Source organism: Echinops telfairi, unplaced genomic scaffold (assembly GCF_000313985.2).
Source record: "Echinops telfairi isolate 266 unplaced genomic scaffold, ASM31398v2 ScPeMD7_36;HRSCAF=134, whole genome shotgun sequence".
NCBI lineage: Eukaryota > Metazoa > Chordata > Mammalia > Afrosoricida > Tenrecidae > Echinops > Echinops telfairi.
The window spans coordinates 3,868,282-3,884,973 of NW_022103934.1; the positions used below are offsets into that span (position 1 = coordinate 3,868,282).

Here is a 16,692-nt window from a genome sequence, read left to right on the forward strand (position 1 = left end):
AGCTAGATGGCCGCTTGTTTACCTTCAAGCCTTTAAGACCCCAGACACTATATCTTTTGATAGCCGGACACCATCAGCTTTCTTCACCAGCTCTTTTTGATTTTTTAAAAATTATCTCATTGGGGGCTCTTACAGCTCTTATAACAATCCATACATCAATTACATCGAGCACATTTGTACATACATTGCCATCATCATTTCCAAAACATTTTATCTGTACCAATGTACGTACTCTGGTCTGGCCACATTTGCAAGGTAGAACTGGGTCATGACAGTGGGGGGGTGATGGGTGGTGGGTGGGGAGAAGCATTCAGGAACTACAGGAATGTTGGGTGTTCCCTTGGTGCTATACTGCTCTCTGGTTGAATCGTCCCTTCCTTGTGGCCCTTCTGTGAGGGGTTGTCCAGTTGTCTACAGATGGGCTTTGGGTTTCCACTCCTACCCCACCTCCCCTTGGCATCGATTTAATTGTTTTGGATCTTTTGTTACCTGATCCCATTGACACCTCATGATCACACAGGCTGGTGTGCTTCTTCCATGTGGGCTTTGAGGCTTCCCTGCTAGATGGCTGCTTGTTTAACTTCAAGCTTTGAAGAACCCAGATGTTATATCTTTTGATAGCCGGTCCCCATCCTCTTTCTTCACAACATTTGCTTGTGCACCCACTTGGTCTTCAGCGATCGTGTTGGGAAATCCACGCTTGTTCTTGTTGTGTGTGTTGCCATCAAGCCAGCTCCCGAGGACGGCAGCCAAACGGCAGGGCTCGGCAGGCCCCACTCTCAGCACTGTGAGATCACCGTCCGCTGTGAGCCTCAGGGTTTTCATGGGCTGATTTCCTGAAGCACATCATCATGTTCTAGCCTGAAGTCTTGCTGAAATCCGTCCACTGTGAAGGAGCCCGGTGATGTAATGGTTACACATCGAGTTGCTAACCCCAAGCTCAGTTTGTAGCCATCAGCCGCCGCCTCTCGGGAGAGAGGCAAGGCTTTCTGCTCTGCCAAAGGGTTACCGCCCCAGAACCCCACAAGGGCAGTGCTACTCTGTCCTGTAGGGCTGGAATAGGCTCCAGGGCAGCGGGTTTCACGGGTGACCCTGCTGGGACGTAGAACACCAGCCAAGTTCCAACACCTCGGCCACCTAGAAGCCATGAGGCTGACAAACGGACCCCCTGCCATTGAGTCCATGGCAACTCGTGGGGCTGGAGTCTTGCCCTGCATGGTTTCCGAGGCTGTCAGTCTTGACAGAGGTGGACCTCTCTCTCTCCCGCAGAGCGGTTTGGTGGGTGTGAACCACTGGCCCTTTGGTTGCAGCCTGACCATTGTGTGCCACAAACTCTCTGTCACCCAGTCAGTGCCGACTCAGAGTGACCCTGTGGGGCAGGGTGGAACCGCCCCTGTGAGTTACAGGAGGAGAAAGCCCTAGGCTCTCTCCCTGGAAGCAGAGAGAAGTGACAAACCTGTGGGATCACAGCAATACAGGTTCCTGCAGCCCAGGGAGATGCCAACCCAGAAACCCCAGGCTTGTGGAGAAGCGGCCCCTGGCGGCAAAGGCAGGTTCTGCAGGAGCTCAGCCTGTGAGGGTGCCTGCGTGGGTCCTTCCGTGAAGAGCCCACCGATCCGCTCTTTGAGTCACGGTGGGATGAAGTCGGTTATTGAACCTGGATCTTCCAGCCAGAGCCTTGGTTGCTGCCACCAAACAAGCTTCGTTTTCCTAATGGGTCTGAGGGAGAAGGTGATGACTGGATTGTGACCAGAGTTCATTGAGTGTCCTCCTGCCTACTGTTACAGAACCCGCCGTATCAGAAGCAGGAAGAGGGGCTAGGGTGTTACTCCCAGTGATAGAGAAGAACCAGGAGTGGCACTCGTCCCTGGGACCCCAAGACCCCTGGGCCTTGGCTCCTTAATCCAGAAGACAGCTCTGATGCCTGAGGAACCGCAGAGGCGCAGCCGCAGCGGGGCCAGGGGGCAGAGCGGCGGACTTCCGGAGCCACAGAGCAACGTGGAAAGCTGCGTGCTTCGCTAAGGAGGCTGGCTTGTGGAGTGGGTTCCCTCTGGGCACTTTGCTGGGGGAGCTGGGCTTGCTGACCCAGGAAATTGGCTAAAGCGAATGACACCGTGACATGCCCTTTGGGCATTTGTTGGCAGCCCTAAAAGCTTCGTAACCCTGGCCGAGCAGGACAGAGGTCAGGCCAAGTGGCTGAGGGCCCGAGGGAGGAGAGAGGCCTGTGTGGGCATGGCAGGGAACTGCCGTGCCTCCACAACTGCATCCTGAGCAATTTCGTGCTGAATCGCAACCTGTTAGCTTTCCTAGGAAACCCCACAGTCAGATCACCTGTGTGCCCGGTTGGACTGAAGTCTTGAACCCAGCTGAAAAGCAGAGTTGGAGAGCGTACGGCGACTAGAGTTAGGTGCAATACACAAGGTGAGAGGATGGGATTTGGGGGGTACAGGGGTTCAGCGCTCAGCTTAGTGAACACGTGAGACCCCCTGCCTCAAGTGTGGAGGCAGCAGGGGCCACAGTGGCAAGGCCAGGAGGCAGAGTGGCGGATGGGTCTCCAGGCCTGTGGACAGAGGTGGAGGAGCAAGCCTGCCTGCGTGACTGATGAAGAATTGTACCCACACTGTTCTGCATCCTGTTGCTTCCCTACTAAGCCCCATTCAGTGTGAGTGCTGAGGGCTCAGTGTGGCCACTGTGATGGAGTCTTGTGCCTAGTGGCGAAGGGTGCTGTGGGAGGCGCAGCGGTGTCAGATCAGGGTAAAGAGGGAGGGGGTAGAGGCTCGCCTGACCTTGCTTCGGGAACCGCCTGTGGGCTGGCGTAGACTCGGGTCCTCCTGTGTGTGGCTGGAACAGGTCAGGCGTGGCCCCCACACCATTTCATTGATGTCCTTTCTAAAATATAAGCCTGACTCCTTTCTCCTCTGCTGAGGAATATGCCATGGCCCCCCACTGCCCTGAGACAAGGTCTTGTGTGGGAGGCTCTGGGTTCAGCATGTGGTGGTGGTGAAGGGCCCCCACCATGCCTGGGGCACAGTGCTGGGCACAGGCTGGGCCTCCCCAGGGGCTCAAGGCCTGAGCTGGCAGCTCCTCTCATTCTCTGAGGTTGGCAGGGGAAGAAGCAGCACTCAGATGAAATTAAGGGACTTGTCCAGGGCACTTTTCCTGGGGGCGGTTCACACCAGACAGCTGGGTCCTGGATCTAAATGCCTGGCTCACTGTGAGCCAGAATCCCAGGGACCGTGGAGGTGGAGGAGACAGGGCGGGTCTTGGTGTGAAGAGCAGAAGTGGGCTCATTCTGGGTACCCACTGCAAGCACACAGTAGGGTCACTGCTGGGAGCCTGCAGGGCACATGGAGACCGTACACACAGAAGGGCAGAGCAGGAAGGGGGTGGTGGCTGGAAGGGAAGTAAGAGCCTGCCCCCTGGAGCCTAAAGCCAGCAGCCCGAGCACACAGTAGGGCAGGGCTGATGAGCCACCTGGGAGCTGGCTGAGAACACAGTGGGCCACAGTGATAGGCTCACAGGCCCTCCAAGTAGAAATTGGGGAGCAGGGGGCTCCCCAGACCTGAAGATGACAGGAGGCTGCTTCTAAGAGATGAAGGTTTATTGGGGGGTCCGCTGGTCACGGGGTCCTCAGTGCAGTGCTGCTCCTGCCCTCAGGGGCAGGTCAGTCCAGTGTGTGGCCAGCGAGACCGAAGGGGGTCACAGGCATAGAAGTAGGCGAGGGGTAAGGGCACTGGCCCACAGGCCCCCCAGCCCTGCTGGGGGGGGGTTGCTCTCGAGGTCCTCAGGGGTCCACGGTGGAGCTGGGAGGGTCCTGGGGCAGGACATGGCGGTGTCTGAGCAGCGACTGCTCCTTCTCCTTCTCCTCCTGGGGGGACAGGCCAGTCCTCACGTGTCACACAGCTCCCCCCCATCTAACATATCACCCCAACATGCACCATGCAGCACAGGACTCCCACCCTGGGATCCCGATACACCCCATCTAATACATCACCCCAACAAGCACGGCCCAGCACGTGTATCACCCAACATGCAACGTGAATACACGCCACTCAGCCTGTCCCCCAACATGCATGTCCCAACATGAGTGCTAGCTAGCCGGGGGCATTTCCATGGCAACTGCAACTCCTATCTCCCAACCAACTTCACCCCAAATTCCCATCACCCTGGTGTCACTTGGGAGCCACTGTCTATCAGTTCACGTCGGTTCCAGGGCTACCAACTCTGCACCGATCAAGGGGTGTGTCAGCCAGTGCGCACCACCACCCAACCCTGGGAGCCAAAGCACACTAGTCCTGGGGCCGGCCCGCCGCGCCACACGAGGGCCCATGCGGCCTCACCGTCTCCGAGGGTGTGCTGGGGCTGGCGCCCTCAGGGGAGCCACCTTCGTCCCTCGAGCAGTCGGGGCCTGCATCCTCCTCATATTCTGTCAGGCAGTCCGACTCCTCACCTGGGTCAGGGAGCGGGCACAGTGAGGGGCACGGCCAGTCTGGCACCTCTGGTCAGCATCCCCCACCGGGACCCCCGGGGACCCTCACCATCAGCGCAGCCGTCAGAAACGTAGCTGGCAGGGGGCTCGATCCGGGACACAATCTCCGCCAGGTCGGTGAAGCCGGAACTGGGGAAGGCAAAAACCTGGGGAGGGGAATGAGGGGGGAGGCAATGAGGTCTCCTCTGTGGAAACCAGGGGAGATCTGGAGTCAGGTATAAACCCAGGGATATGTGCGGTCACCTGGGGCTTGGGGGAGCCACAAGTGGGGGCACGATAAGGAGAGCCTGAGTGGTGCCAACGGTTAAGCCCTTGACCGCTGGCTGCGGCTGGCAGTGTGAGCCCACTCAGAGGCACACAGAACCGAGTCCTGACACCCTGGACTGCACAGCTCGGCTTGGACCCACGGGGAGTCGTTGTGAGCAGGACTTGCCTTGCTGGGGACGGGGGAGCTGTCCTATGTGTGGGGTGGGGGCTAGGGGCTCCCGGGGCCTGCCAGGCTTACGTCGGTGCGGCGGCTCTCATTCAGGTCGGCCGACCGCCGGTCTGTGAGCATCTTCTCGATGATGTCACCGCGGCCCCAGGCCCCAAACACGGCCTTCCCATACTGGAATCCTACATCCTGCAGGGGGAACCGTGGCCAAGGTAATGCAGACACGGGAGGAAGCTGATGCCCAGTGTGCTCACCAGCACCTCCCCTGCCCGTGCCCCTGTCAGGCATTGCTAGTCGATCTCGCCATGTCCTTTCCCATCCAGCCCTGTCCGCTGTGCCGGGAGGCACACAAGTGACTGGAGGTGGTGCTGGTGTGCAAGAAAACCTGTGACCAGGTCTGCAGGGAACAGGTGCGTCTGGCCTGTTGCCACTGGCTGTGGTCAACACCAGCTCCCACTCGTGCGGCCATGTACATCAGAGTAGAACTGTGCTTCTAGAAGAAGCAGTTCTGAACCTTCTTCATGCTGCGACCCTTTCATACGGTTCCTCATGTGGTGGTGACCCCCGCCAACCATAAAATTATTTTAGTTGCTACTTCATCACTGTCATGTTTGCTACTGTGATGAATCGGGCGACCCCTGTGAAAGGGGGAACCCCCAAAGGGGTCGCGACCCACAGGTTGAGAACCGCTGTTCTAAAGGGTCCCGGTGGCTGGGTTGCCAGAAGTAGGTTGCCAGGCCTTTCTTCCAAGGTGCCCAAGGGTGGACTTGATCCTCCAACTCTTAACCATTTGAGTCACTGGGCCTCAGTACATTTATGGATGCAGCCATATCCCCTGCCCGGAGCAGACATCACTAATCAAACATGGCATGCTTCCCCAGTGAGCCTGGCAATGACATAAGGCATTTCTACCCAAGGCTCTGGGCAGCTTCTGCAAATCAGTTTCAGCTAGCACAGCAGTGACACATATTTTTCCCTGGTGCACATGGCGCATGCACTGCTATGTCCCTCTCCCAGACCTGCAGCAGATAATCAAGAATGGATCTCCAACCCCAAAGTGGCATCGGAAATCGCTAAGCAGTGCTTCCGCAGTGCAGTTCAGCGATAAAGAAGTTAGTCTGTACTGAGCACAGGCAGGGCCTCTGCAACCCACGCAGACATTGCTAATCAGCCCCTGTTCTACTCCTCAAGGGTCTCAGATAGAGCTCTGGGATCCTTGCCTTCCAGGTTGCTCTGGGCTGTACGCCCCACAAAGCTGCACCCACCCAGGACACCAGCACCCTGCTCCACCCGCTTGCTCACGTAGATCTGGTCGAACTTCCCAAAGTCCATGGTCTTGAAGCAGTCAATGGGGGGACGCAGGTACTCGCAGTAGGAGCTGGACTTGACAACTTCCAGCTGTCGCACACAGGACACGTAGGCCAGGCGCGACTGGATCTCCGCCATGTCTGGGACCTTGACCTTGTCCGCCCAGGGGTTAAACCGCTTCCACAGCAGCCACCAGCCAGACAGGCTGTCCCCGTAGGTGCTGAGGTCGGTCTCATCCTGGCTGCCCACGTCGATGGCGATGACCGTCTTGGCGCCCATGCTGCGGGCGATGTCCGCTGTGGGGCCGGAGGGGGTCAGCGGGCTGCTCCCCGCCAGGGCCCGGAGTGGGCGGGGAGTTTGGCCCAGTCCCACAGACACCCACCACATGCAAATGGTCACACAGAGAAACATGCAGACAACATGCCATCATGCAAATGGTATGGAGGGGGAGTGTCAGGGGGGCAGGGCACCCAGGGCCCGAGGGGGGCGGGGGCTGTGGGTGCCTCGTGTCCCTTGCCGTATGGAGCACCTTCCTGCCCACCAGCCCCTGGTACCTAGATTAGTGTCTGTGTGTCACTGTGCTTCCCGCCTGCTCTCCCCTACCTGGTGTGGACACCTGCCAGGGGCAGGTGCCTAAGTCATGGACCACTCCCTACACCAGTGGTTCTCAACCATCCTAATGCTGTGATCCTTTAATACAGTTCCTGGTGTTGTGCTGACCCCCCCAAACCATAAAGTTATTTTTGTTGTTACTTTCATCACTGTCATTTTGCTACTGTGATGAATTGGGCAACCCCTGTGAAAGGGTCGTTCGACCCCCAAAGGGGTTGTGACCCACAGGTTGAGTACTGCTGCCCTACAGCAACACCATGGGCCCTGTCAACAACACAGCGCCACGACTGTGGTCCAGAGGTGGCCCATAAATGGATGGGCATGGCCAAGACTCAATAAAATTTTATTTACACAACCAGGCTGGGACTAGATTGGCCGGGATTGGTGTGTGTGTGTGTGGGGGGAGCAGCACACTTTGCAAGCTCCTCGTCTAAGCAGATGTGGGAGACGGGGTGGGGGTGGGGGGGTGGGAGGCGGGTGGAAGGGGTGGGGGGGTAGGGTATAGCCAGTGTGCCTGTCTGTGCCACTCCGGTGGATGTGGCATGTGAACTTTACCCTGGTCTTCATGTGGGTTGCTACCTGGCTTTACCAGTGCGTGCCCATGGGGGTGTGAAAGTGTGGGATCGTTTTGGGGCACTGTGCACACACCTGGCTTACGCACAGACACACGGCCTGCTCAGTGCGCATGGGCCCCTGGGCACACGTGGCTATGTGCACAAGAGTATGTGGAGCCTACCTATACACACCTGAGAGAGTCTGGGTGCCTATGTGTGTACCAGGTGCGCATTTTCGCTGCATGGGCCTGTGTACACGGTGTGCCTGCGTGTGTGGCGTGCCTGCACACCTGCTCGTGTCTGAGGCAGGGTAGACACACACAGGGAGGCTCTGTCACGGCACGTATCCCGTCTGCAGACACTGCATGTCTGCCTCTGCCTGGACTGAGCACGGGTGTGCCGGCTGGCCCGCAGTGCGGGCAGCCACTTGCCTGGCAGGTTGTTGATGTAGCCGCCGTCCATGAGCAGGTGCCCGTCCTTCGGGTCGCAGAGCGGGGGCAGGTAGCCCGACAGCGTCATGCTGGCGCGCACGTATCGCCACAGGGAGCCTGCCCGGTGGGACACACACAGACACGCACAGCCACACTCAGCCACGCGCAGAGGCCCGGCCAGCCTGCTGGGCTCGCTGACCTGGGAGGTTGTTAACGTAGCACCCGTCCACCAGCAGGTGCCCGTCCTTGGGGTCGCAGAGTGGGGGCAGGTAGGGGCAGTAGGAGGCGCTGGCCCGGATGTAACGCCATGCGCAGCCTGCAGGGACGGTGTGAGCGGGTGAGGCGCCAGCCTCGGCCCCCTCCCCTCTCCCAAGGACAGACATACCTGGGACCTCTGGGGGCATTAGTGGGTGATGGTTAGTGGTCAGCAGTCGGGCTGGGGCGGACGGTCACTCGTGTTAACAGCGTCCCAGGCGCTCAGCTGCCCTCCCCGCCCCCACTCCGGTGGTCATCAGGGATGGAGGTGGGAACCCACCGTCTTTGTGGACCCGCATGGCGGAAGCAGTGATGTCTGTCGTCACGTTGAAGTAGGGCAGCCACAGGTCCTACGGGGACAGGGTCTGAGCCGGGTGGCTGGGCCTGGGGGCGGCATGGGGACTGAGCCGGGGTGGGGGCAGGGCGGCACCTCGATCTGCTTGTCCTGGAAGACGCGGTGGATGCTGCGGTTGAAGGCGGAGCCCGTGAACATGGAGGTGACGGGGTAGGTGAGGTCCAGCACTGGCTCCAGCACCGAGGTCATGCTCTGGGGACATAGCCTCACTCAGGGACCCTACTCCGGGGTGAGCGAGGGTCCTCTGAGGCGCCAAGAGGTGGGCGGTCCAGGGTCCAGGGTCCCTAGCCAGGAGGTCCCGGAGAAGCTGGGGTCTCTGAGGGGGTTGCACTGTGGAACGCGGTGCTGAGCGGGGCTCCCGGCTAAGGCAGGATGGTGTGGGTTGGGGCGGTGTCCCAAGGGTGCCCCTCCGGGTACACACACACCTTGGCCCACTCCCGAGCCCGCTGCTTCGTGCGGCTGGCGCTGCGCTCCTCCGCATACAGGGCCCCGATGAAGGAGCCGATGGACGTGCCGCCCACCATGTCCACTGGAACCCCCGCCTCCTCCAGCGCCTTCAGCACTCCGATGTGTGAGCAGCCCCTGGGGGAAGGAGACCCAGTGACCTGCTCGGCCCCGCCCCACGCTCCTGCCCGGTCATTCTTAGCCCCAGCTCCGGGGCCCTGGCCCCGCCCACAGGACACCTGCCCTGCCCCTCACCTGGCCCCGCCTCCGCCCAGCACCAGGGCGATGGTGTTTCCCGTGAGCACCCGCGCCAGGCGGGAGAAGTCGCTGTGGCGGTCCGCGCGCCGGGAGAATACTTTCTCGTAGAGTTCGTGCTGGGACAGAGCAGGGGGTACGGCCAGGCATGAGGATGGGGCCCAGTGGAGCCGCCCTGTGCCCCGGCCTCAGCCTCACAAGCTCCGCCCCCAGTGGGCACGCCCCGCCCCTCACCAGCTTGGCCGGGCTCCGGCGGGAGAAGAGGCGGCGCGGGCAGCGCAGGTGCAGGTGGCCTGAGCACCAGCTGCGCATGTTAAGCCACTCGACGGTGCGCGCAGGGCCCGGGCCTTCCTCCCGGTGCAGCAGCACCAGCTGCTTGAGCGCGCGCACGGCTGTGTTCTCCAGCATCTGCTCCAGCTACATGGGGCGGGGGTGGCGGTCACGGGCGTGGGAGGGCATGGGAGGGGGGGGCCGAGATGGAGGGCGTGCTGTCCGCATGCGGGGCCTGCAGACCTGGCCGAGGGTGGGCTCCTGGTCACCCAGTCCCACGATGAGGATGCAGTCAGCCTGGCGAAGGCAGCGGACGGTCCAGGGCGTCAGCGACGTGTCCGTCTGGTACAGGACGATGCGGTGCGCGTCCTCCTGCTGGGCCAGCCACCCCGAGAGCCGGAACTCCTGGATGCTGGGGCAGAGGGAGTGGCACCCTGGGGCTCTGCTGGGTGGCCGGCTACCCTGAGGCCAGGCCACACCATTGCTGGGAGGGGCCCAGGCCCCCACAAGAGATTCCTGCCCACAGGCGGGGTGCAAACTTCTTGGGTCACAGCCCAGACTTGAACCCAGTGGAAACAAATGCTAGCCTCCAAGGCATTACCCCCACCTCCACCCCCACACACACCTATCCAGTGCAGAGGCCCCCAGACGGGCCCGGATGATGTCACTGTTGAGGAGGAGGGTGGGACCTAGGGGAAGAGAAGGAAGGCTAGGAGCGAAGGAACCCTCCCCAAAACACACCTCATTTGGTGGCTTGGGGTCCTGCTCCACCCCACTCCGACAGACCAACAACCCACCCAGGCGTTGCACCTACTGGCCTATGGCTATAAAGACCCTTCCTCTACTGACCAATGGCCAGTCTCCATGGGCGATGCCCTGCCCTCACCCACACCCCCTTCCCCACTGACCAATGGCTTGCAGGGCATGTTGCAGTTCCAGCGTGAAGGCTACCATGGGCACCTCAGCGCACACAGGCAGAACTGCCACGGTGGCCAGGTTGCTGGCTGGGTTGGTGAGCTCCGAGTGTGGGGGCACGCCCAGACCCGAGCCTGTGAAGAGACCCCCCCACCCCACCCAGTGGATGAGCTCTGCTGTGTGGTGGGGTGTCCTCCAGCCCCTCATGCCCGGACAGCGGTTCCCTGTGGCCACAGGTCTTTGTGGTGAAGGCCACCCCCTGAGACCTGGGCTTGCCCCAACCCCCCACTGCAGCCTCTCTTGAAAACATCTGCCCATCCAACCACACGCTTCAGCCCCATACCCCACCACCCTCCCCCAGCACTGGAGTCCCCACTGGCTCTGGCTTCAGGTTTCAAGTAACAGGCAGGAGCTCCAAAGGCATCCCTTGCCAAGTCGATTCCAACTCAGAGACCATCGAGGATGGAGTAGAATAGCTCCACACGCGGAACTTGCAGGGCTGGGACCTTCATGTATGCCGACTGTCCCTTGGAGTGGCTGGTGGTTCCAACTGCAAACCTCTCAATTGGCAGCCAAGTGTTTAACCACTGTGCCATGGTGTGTGTGCGGGTGGGGTGGCGGGGGTATCCCTGAGTACAAAACTAAGCAGAAATAACACTATCTTTCATCCACCTATTATTCCTCGGCTTCTTGGCCAATGTCTGAGACCATACTGTCAGCCCTCCTGCCACAGGGCAGCCCCAAAGCCCAGTTAAAACACCCTGCTGGGTCCACAGGGACAGGACCCATCACTGGTTGCCAGGAGGCTAGGGGAGGAATGGAGAGAGAGTGTTCCCGGGTACCCAGTCTCCTCAGGGTGGGTGGGGGTAGAAATGATCCGGAACTCCGGGTGTTGACAGTTGCTCAACACTGACCATACCAAATGCCACTGGGTCAAAGGCGCTAAAACAATCCATTATATGTGCTGCGTATTTTACCACAGAGCAGGGGTTAACAAACAAACCGGTTTCAAAACAAAGAAACAGAGAACCACTCTGCCGAACCCCGTACCCCGCCCCCCCCACCCCCAGCAGTGCCCATCTCAGTAAATCCAAATCCCTTTGCTGGCCCCTGCATGACCCCGCCTGTCTCCTCTCTCTCCAGCAGTGTCTCAAAGCCGCCTGGGCCCTGTGGGCCTCATCTATCAGGTCTCGGCTCATTGTCCTCAGAAAAGCCTCCCTGCTGCCAGTCACGCCCATGGACCCCTGCTTTTGTTTCCCCGCACAAAAAACATCAGCATCTGTGCTGTGGTCTGTGACCGAACTGCATCGTGCATGTAAACCCCTCTGGAGTTAGTCGGCCTCACTCCCTCTCACCCCTGCGCCCCGCACAGCACCTGGCACAGAGTCTCACACAATGCCTGGCATGGTGTCCTACATAGCACCCAGCACATGCAGTTTTTTGGGGGACTCTGAGCTTCGTCTGTCTCCTCCTTCATGGCTGTCCCCTGGGAAACCAGTAGGACAGGTGGCTATTTGCACCTACGACCTGTGGTCAGGGAAGGGCCGGGAAAGGGGTAGGTGGGGCCACAGCCCACAAGTGACCCCGCCCTTCACCTCAGGGGGATCCTGGGGAAGGAAGGGGTTACTGGCCAGGGCCAGGGTCAGGCCACCATATCTAGAAACAGCCAGGGTGGCACTGAGCCTTGGGGGCACAGTCCAATAAGCACCAGGCTGTTAATTCAAGGTGGGTGGTTCTGTCCACCAGCTGCTCTACGGGAGAAAGACAGGCTTTCTGCCCATAAAGATTTATAGCCCTGGAAACTGGAAATGGGTCTCTCTGAGTGCAAGTCCACTGGATGACAGTGGGCTGGGGAAACTCCACTCCATCTCTAGTTTACCCTGGGCCATGGTTCTCATTTCCCAGCAAGCACCGGGAGCAGAAGCCACACTTCTCATCAAGCATCAGATGCTGGACTCCAGCCTCTAGTATGCCAGCAACTTCCAAAACGCCTAGTCAACCGGGCAGGGGCCTGGCCCCGTGGACTCCATTTCCCAGCATGCTCCAGCCCAGGACTCCCACACCCTGTACTTTCAGGCTACAGACACCTTCCCTTGGCAAGTCCTGACAATCAGAACAACACTCTACCTTTGGCCTGCCCCAGCACCACTGCTCCCACAATTAGGTGTCACTACGTGACTCTTGGGCTTCCACATGCCAGAGTAGAACTGCCCCTTGGGATTATCTCACGTGAAACCACTAGGTGGGTTGGAATCACCCGCCTGCAATGGAATTCGGATCCCACCTCCAGCTCAGACCCTCCCCACAGGGTGGTGGTGATGGTGTAGGTGGTATGTGAGAGAGGGGAGTGGGGTGGGGGTGGAGGGCGAGAGTTACACGTGACTCCATTTCCCAGCATGCCCTGTATGCTCCAGCCTTTAGACTACATCTCCCAGCATACATGGGGGCGGGCAGCCAGCTCACCTGGAAAGGGTCCTTGCAGCTGCTGCAAATTCCCGAGAATTTTCTGGCTCAGCAAATGGATGAGGCGGGTTACAACCTGGGGGCGAGAGCGGCAAAGTCCACCCCTGTATCTCTCCAATAGGTACTTGGGCCCCGCCCCAGGCTCCATCCGCTGGAGTACGCTAGGCTCCGCTTACATTCAGGGGCAGGTGGCTACGAGAGGCCCAACCCACCCACTAGGAAGCACACAAACCTGTGGGTACCTCCGCTTGATGTGGCCCAAGGTGCCCTCAGGGAGCTTGGCCAGCTCCGTGTCGCGCACGGCGTGCACCGTCGTTGCGCGCGGCTGCCTGGTCAGTGCCTCCACCTGTGGGGTGGCAGGCACGATCTAGGCTGTGGGGGCCGGTGAGCCGCCCTCCCGACGACGGACCCCTAGGACCCACCATGGGGATGCAGGGAGCCGGGCCTCTGCACCCGGGGGGCTCCAGGGATAGTCTAGGATGCGAGTGGAGTCCGAGACTACACTCACCAACCCACCAGGGACCCCTCAAGTGCTCACCACTCCGATCAGGTCCCCGCGGCCATACTCGCCCACCAGCTCCTTCTTGCCGCTGCCCCGCTGGATGACGCTGCGCAGGCGCCCATTGAGCACGATGTAGGTGCAGTCGGAGCGGTCGCCCTGCCTGGGGTAGCGGGGGTAGGTCAGACAGGGCCGGCCAAGGCCTTCGCCAGCCGAGGGCAAGGTGGGGCGAGCTCCACCTGTACAGGGCGCGCCCGGCCTCCACCGCCGTCCAGTCGATGGCGAAGTCCATCTGGCGCACGAAGGACGACATCCTGGCGGCCACTGTGTGGGCCGCACTCAGCACCACACTGGGCTGCGCGCGCATGATCCTGCAGAGAGAGGAAAGGGGCGCGGGGGGGCTGTGGTGGCAGTGGGATGGGCAGCTAATGGCCGCGAGGTGGGGCCAAAACACCACTCACTGCCATCGAGTCCACTGTGACTCCCAGCGACCCCACAGGGCAGGGTTGGGCTGCCCCTCTGGGTTTCCGAGACTGGAACTAAGGGAGTGGACAGCATCATCTTCTTCCCACAGAGCAGCGGGTAGTGGCTTCAAACTGCTGGCCTTGCGGTCGGCAGCCCAATGTATAACCCACTAGGGCTCTGAGAGGTTGTTGCAGGGGGGCTCAATAGTGGCACCGAAGGGCAGTGGACTGGCCAGCAAGGAGGCCGAGGCATGGGATTCCCGACCCCCGGCCCAATCTTACTCATAAAAGTCGGACTTGGAGATGCGCAGGAAGGTGCAGTCGCGCTGGGCGCGCAGCGTGAAGATCAGGGGCTCCCCAGTGAGCACCGCCAGCTGGCCCACCAGCTCCCCGGGCTGCGCCACGAACAGACACACGTCCTCCGCCTTGTCGATCATGCGCTGGTACACGTGCAGGCAGCCCCAGAGCACGAAGTGCAGGCTCACGTCCTGTGGGGGCAGGGCCAGAGCTGGACACAGAGGGAGGGGGACAGCACCCGCCCCCCTAGCCACGCCCCATGGGCCACAGGCAATTAAAAGAGGAAGAAAGGTGGGAGGGGATGGTGGCTTTGGCTCTGAGTTCAGTAGCTCCTGCTCCAAAAAAGCTCACAGAACAAGGACATTAAAAAAGAATTTGCCGCTCAAGTAGAAGGCAAATGTTTTGAGAATGATGATGGCAACAAATGTACATATGTGCTTGACACAACGGATATACAGATTGTGGTAAGGATTGTACGAGGCCCCAATAAAATGATTTAAAAAAAAAAAGAATTTGCCCACAAAACTCCATGGCTGTTTAGTATATGGAGGCACCAGGTGTTGCAAATGGTTAATGGAGTTGCTTATCTGCTAAAGTTGGAAGTTACCATCCATTCTGGGGAGCCTCAGGGATGACATCTTGCCTGGCAATCTCCTAACTACGGAGAATGAACCACTGGATAACGGCATACAGGTTTACTGCCCACAGGGGAAACCGTGTATGGGAAAGGATGTCAGGTAACTGGAGGTAAGGAAGCCTCCAGGGAAGACATCACTAATGGATCACCAAACTGGTCCTGCAGAGCATTCTTGAATTCGTTGGACCCTTGGTGGGTGGCCCAGGCCACATGCTATAGACAACCAGGACTTAAGACTCTGTTTTGTTTTGTTTTAAATAATAAGACTCTATTCTTTTAAGGTGCACAACATCCTTCACAGGCCACACCAGAAGAATCTGAATTGGAAACCCCACTAGCTAACCAGACTTTACCTTAAACACACCTTCAAGAGTGTTTCAAGAAACTGAAACACTCCCTTGACCTTAAGGTTGGAATACCTTAGTGTGAGCAGCAGCAAATGAGGACTATCCAAGGTTAAGGGTTTGGAAGTCACTGGATTTAGGTTCAAATCTCTTGCCCAATAAATGGCAACTTAAGATTTTTAAAAAGCACTTGTTTGAAGAACACAGCGAGGCTGCAAGAAGTAGCTTCTCAGGGGTCTGGCTGAGCTGAAATCCACTTTGCTTGGGCTGGGCCAACTGGAGCACCACAGGCAAATAGTGAAGTTGGACTCTGGCCATAGGCCACCGGCCAATGTGAAGTCAGCACTCATGGAAGACCCATAGGGTAGAGCCAAGGCCAAGGCCAAGACCAGGGAGTTCTGAGAAGACAGCAGAGGAGTCTATCTTGGTGCCTGCACTTGAATTAGCAGAGGGCTCTTCGATGACCCCAGAAGCAAACAGCAGAAGAACGAAAAGAAGAAGATGTACATATACATACAGAAAGGCCCGTGTAAGGCAGACCCTCTCAGAGAAGGAAGAGCAAAGACTTCCCACTGACGGGTGCACTGGGATAGCAGGACACAGCACCCTGTCAGAAGCAGAGACGGGGCAAGGCCTGGGGACTGACACCGTCCTCTGAGCTCTGCCTGCCGCAGGCGTTCCTGCAGAAGAGGTGCGGTAGGGCCTGTCCAGTCGGTTCTGACTCAGAGCAAAGCCTGTGAACCACGGACCCTGGTCCGGCCCCGCGCCATCCCTCGCAATTGCCATGTTGGCGCCCATGGTTGTGGCTGCCTGCGGGGATCCGTCTTGTCCAGGGCCTTCCTCTTGCTCCTCACCTGCATGCTTTTGTCAAGCGTGGGGTCTTTCTCCAGAGACGGTTCCCTCCTGATAACCTGTTCAGAGTATGGAGACAAAGCCTTGTCCATCTGGCTTCTACGGAGCAGAAATTCCGAGCTGTCCTTCCCTCGAGACAGATTTGTTGGGTCTTGTGGCAGTCGGTCCATGGTATTGTCAGTGCTCACCCAGACGATCCAAACACACTGATTTCCTTCACGATGACTTATTCATCGTGCAGCTTCCACTTGGGTATGAGGTGACTGAAAATACCAGGCCCTGGGTCCCAGTCACCTGGGTCCTTTTTTCCACCCTTTACAGAGGTCTTGTGTGGCAGACTTGCCAATGTGTCATGCAGTCTTAGTTCGTAACTGCTGCTTTTATGGACATTGGTCGTGGACCCCCCTGACATGATGAAATCCCTGATTTTAACCTTTTCTCCATTTAGCAGGATGTTGCTCATTGGTCCCACTGTGAGGATTTGGTGTTTAAGTTGCGATGTAATCCAAGTCTGCATCGTGCGGGTTGTTAATAATCCCCATCCCCATGATAACATCTTCTCCGTGTAGTCCAGCATCTTGAACTACTTGCTCAGCACACAAACTGAACAAGCATGGTGACAGGATACAGCCCAGACACACACCTTTCCTGATCTTAAACCACGCTGTGTGTCCTGGTCCATGTCAGGTCCCAGCTGAGCACAAGGGTGGTGTTCTGCAATTCCTGTTCTTCACCATGGTGTCCAGCTTATCATGATCCACACCGACTCACTCACTCACTCTCTCTCTCTCATTCACTCACTCACTCACTCACTC

The 16,692-nt window shown here is 58.8% G+C and overlaps 1 protein-coding gene across 1 annotated transcript in view; it reads right to left on the reverse strand.

Moving 5' to 3' along the window:
• Positions 1 to 3,583: 3,583 nt before the first annotated feature.
• Positions 3,584 to 16,692, reverse strand: part of PNPLA6 (patatin like phospholipase domain containing 6) — a 26,584-nt gene continuing 13,475 nt past the window's right edge. Inside the window, exons 11-30 of the mRNA XM_045290310.1 lie at positions 15,880 to 16,091; positions 14,030 to 14,235; positions 13,523 to 13,654; positions 13,323 to 13,446; positions 13,017 to 13,130; positions 12,785 to 12,860; positions 10,315 to 10,455; positions 10,032 to 10,095; positions 9,650 to 9,818; positions 9,371 to 9,553; positions 9,137 to 9,255; positions 8,863 to 9,019; positions 8,513 to 8,629; positions 8,363 to 8,432; positions 7,828 to 7,944; positions 6,225 to 6,526; positions 4,995 to 5,111; positions 4,539 to 4,635; positions 4,341 to 4,450; positions 3,584 to 3,868 (exon numbers count right to left, since the gene is read on the reverse strand). Of these exons, the coding sequence (XP_045146245.1) occupies positions 3,785 to 3,868; positions 4,341 to 4,450; positions 4,539 to 4,635; positions 4,995 to 5,111; positions 6,225 to 6,526; positions 7,828 to 7,944; positions 8,363 to 8,432; positions 8,513 to 8,629; positions 8,863 to 9,019; positions 9,137 to 9,255; positions 9,371 to 9,553; positions 9,650 to 9,818; positions 10,032 to 10,095; positions 10,315 to 10,455; positions 12,785 to 12,860; positions 13,017 to 13,130; positions 13,323 to 13,446; positions 13,523 to 13,654; positions 14,030 to 14,235; positions 15,880 to 16,091 (2,711 nt within the window). The 3' untranslated portion in view covers positions 3,584 to 3,784. The remainder of the gene's footprint in view (positions 3,869 to 4,340; positions 4,451 to 4,538; positions 4,636 to 4,994; positions 5,112 to 6,224; positions 6,527 to 7,827; positions 7,945 to 8,362; positions 8,433 to 8,512; positions 8,630 to 8,862; positions 9,020 to 9,136; positions 9,256 to 9,370; positions 9,554 to 9,649; positions 9,819 to 10,031; positions 10,096 to 10,314; positions 10,456 to 12,784; positions 12,861 to 13,016; positions 13,131 to 13,322; positions 13,447 to 13,522; positions 13,655 to 14,029; positions 14,236 to 15,879; positions 16,092 to 16,692) is intronic.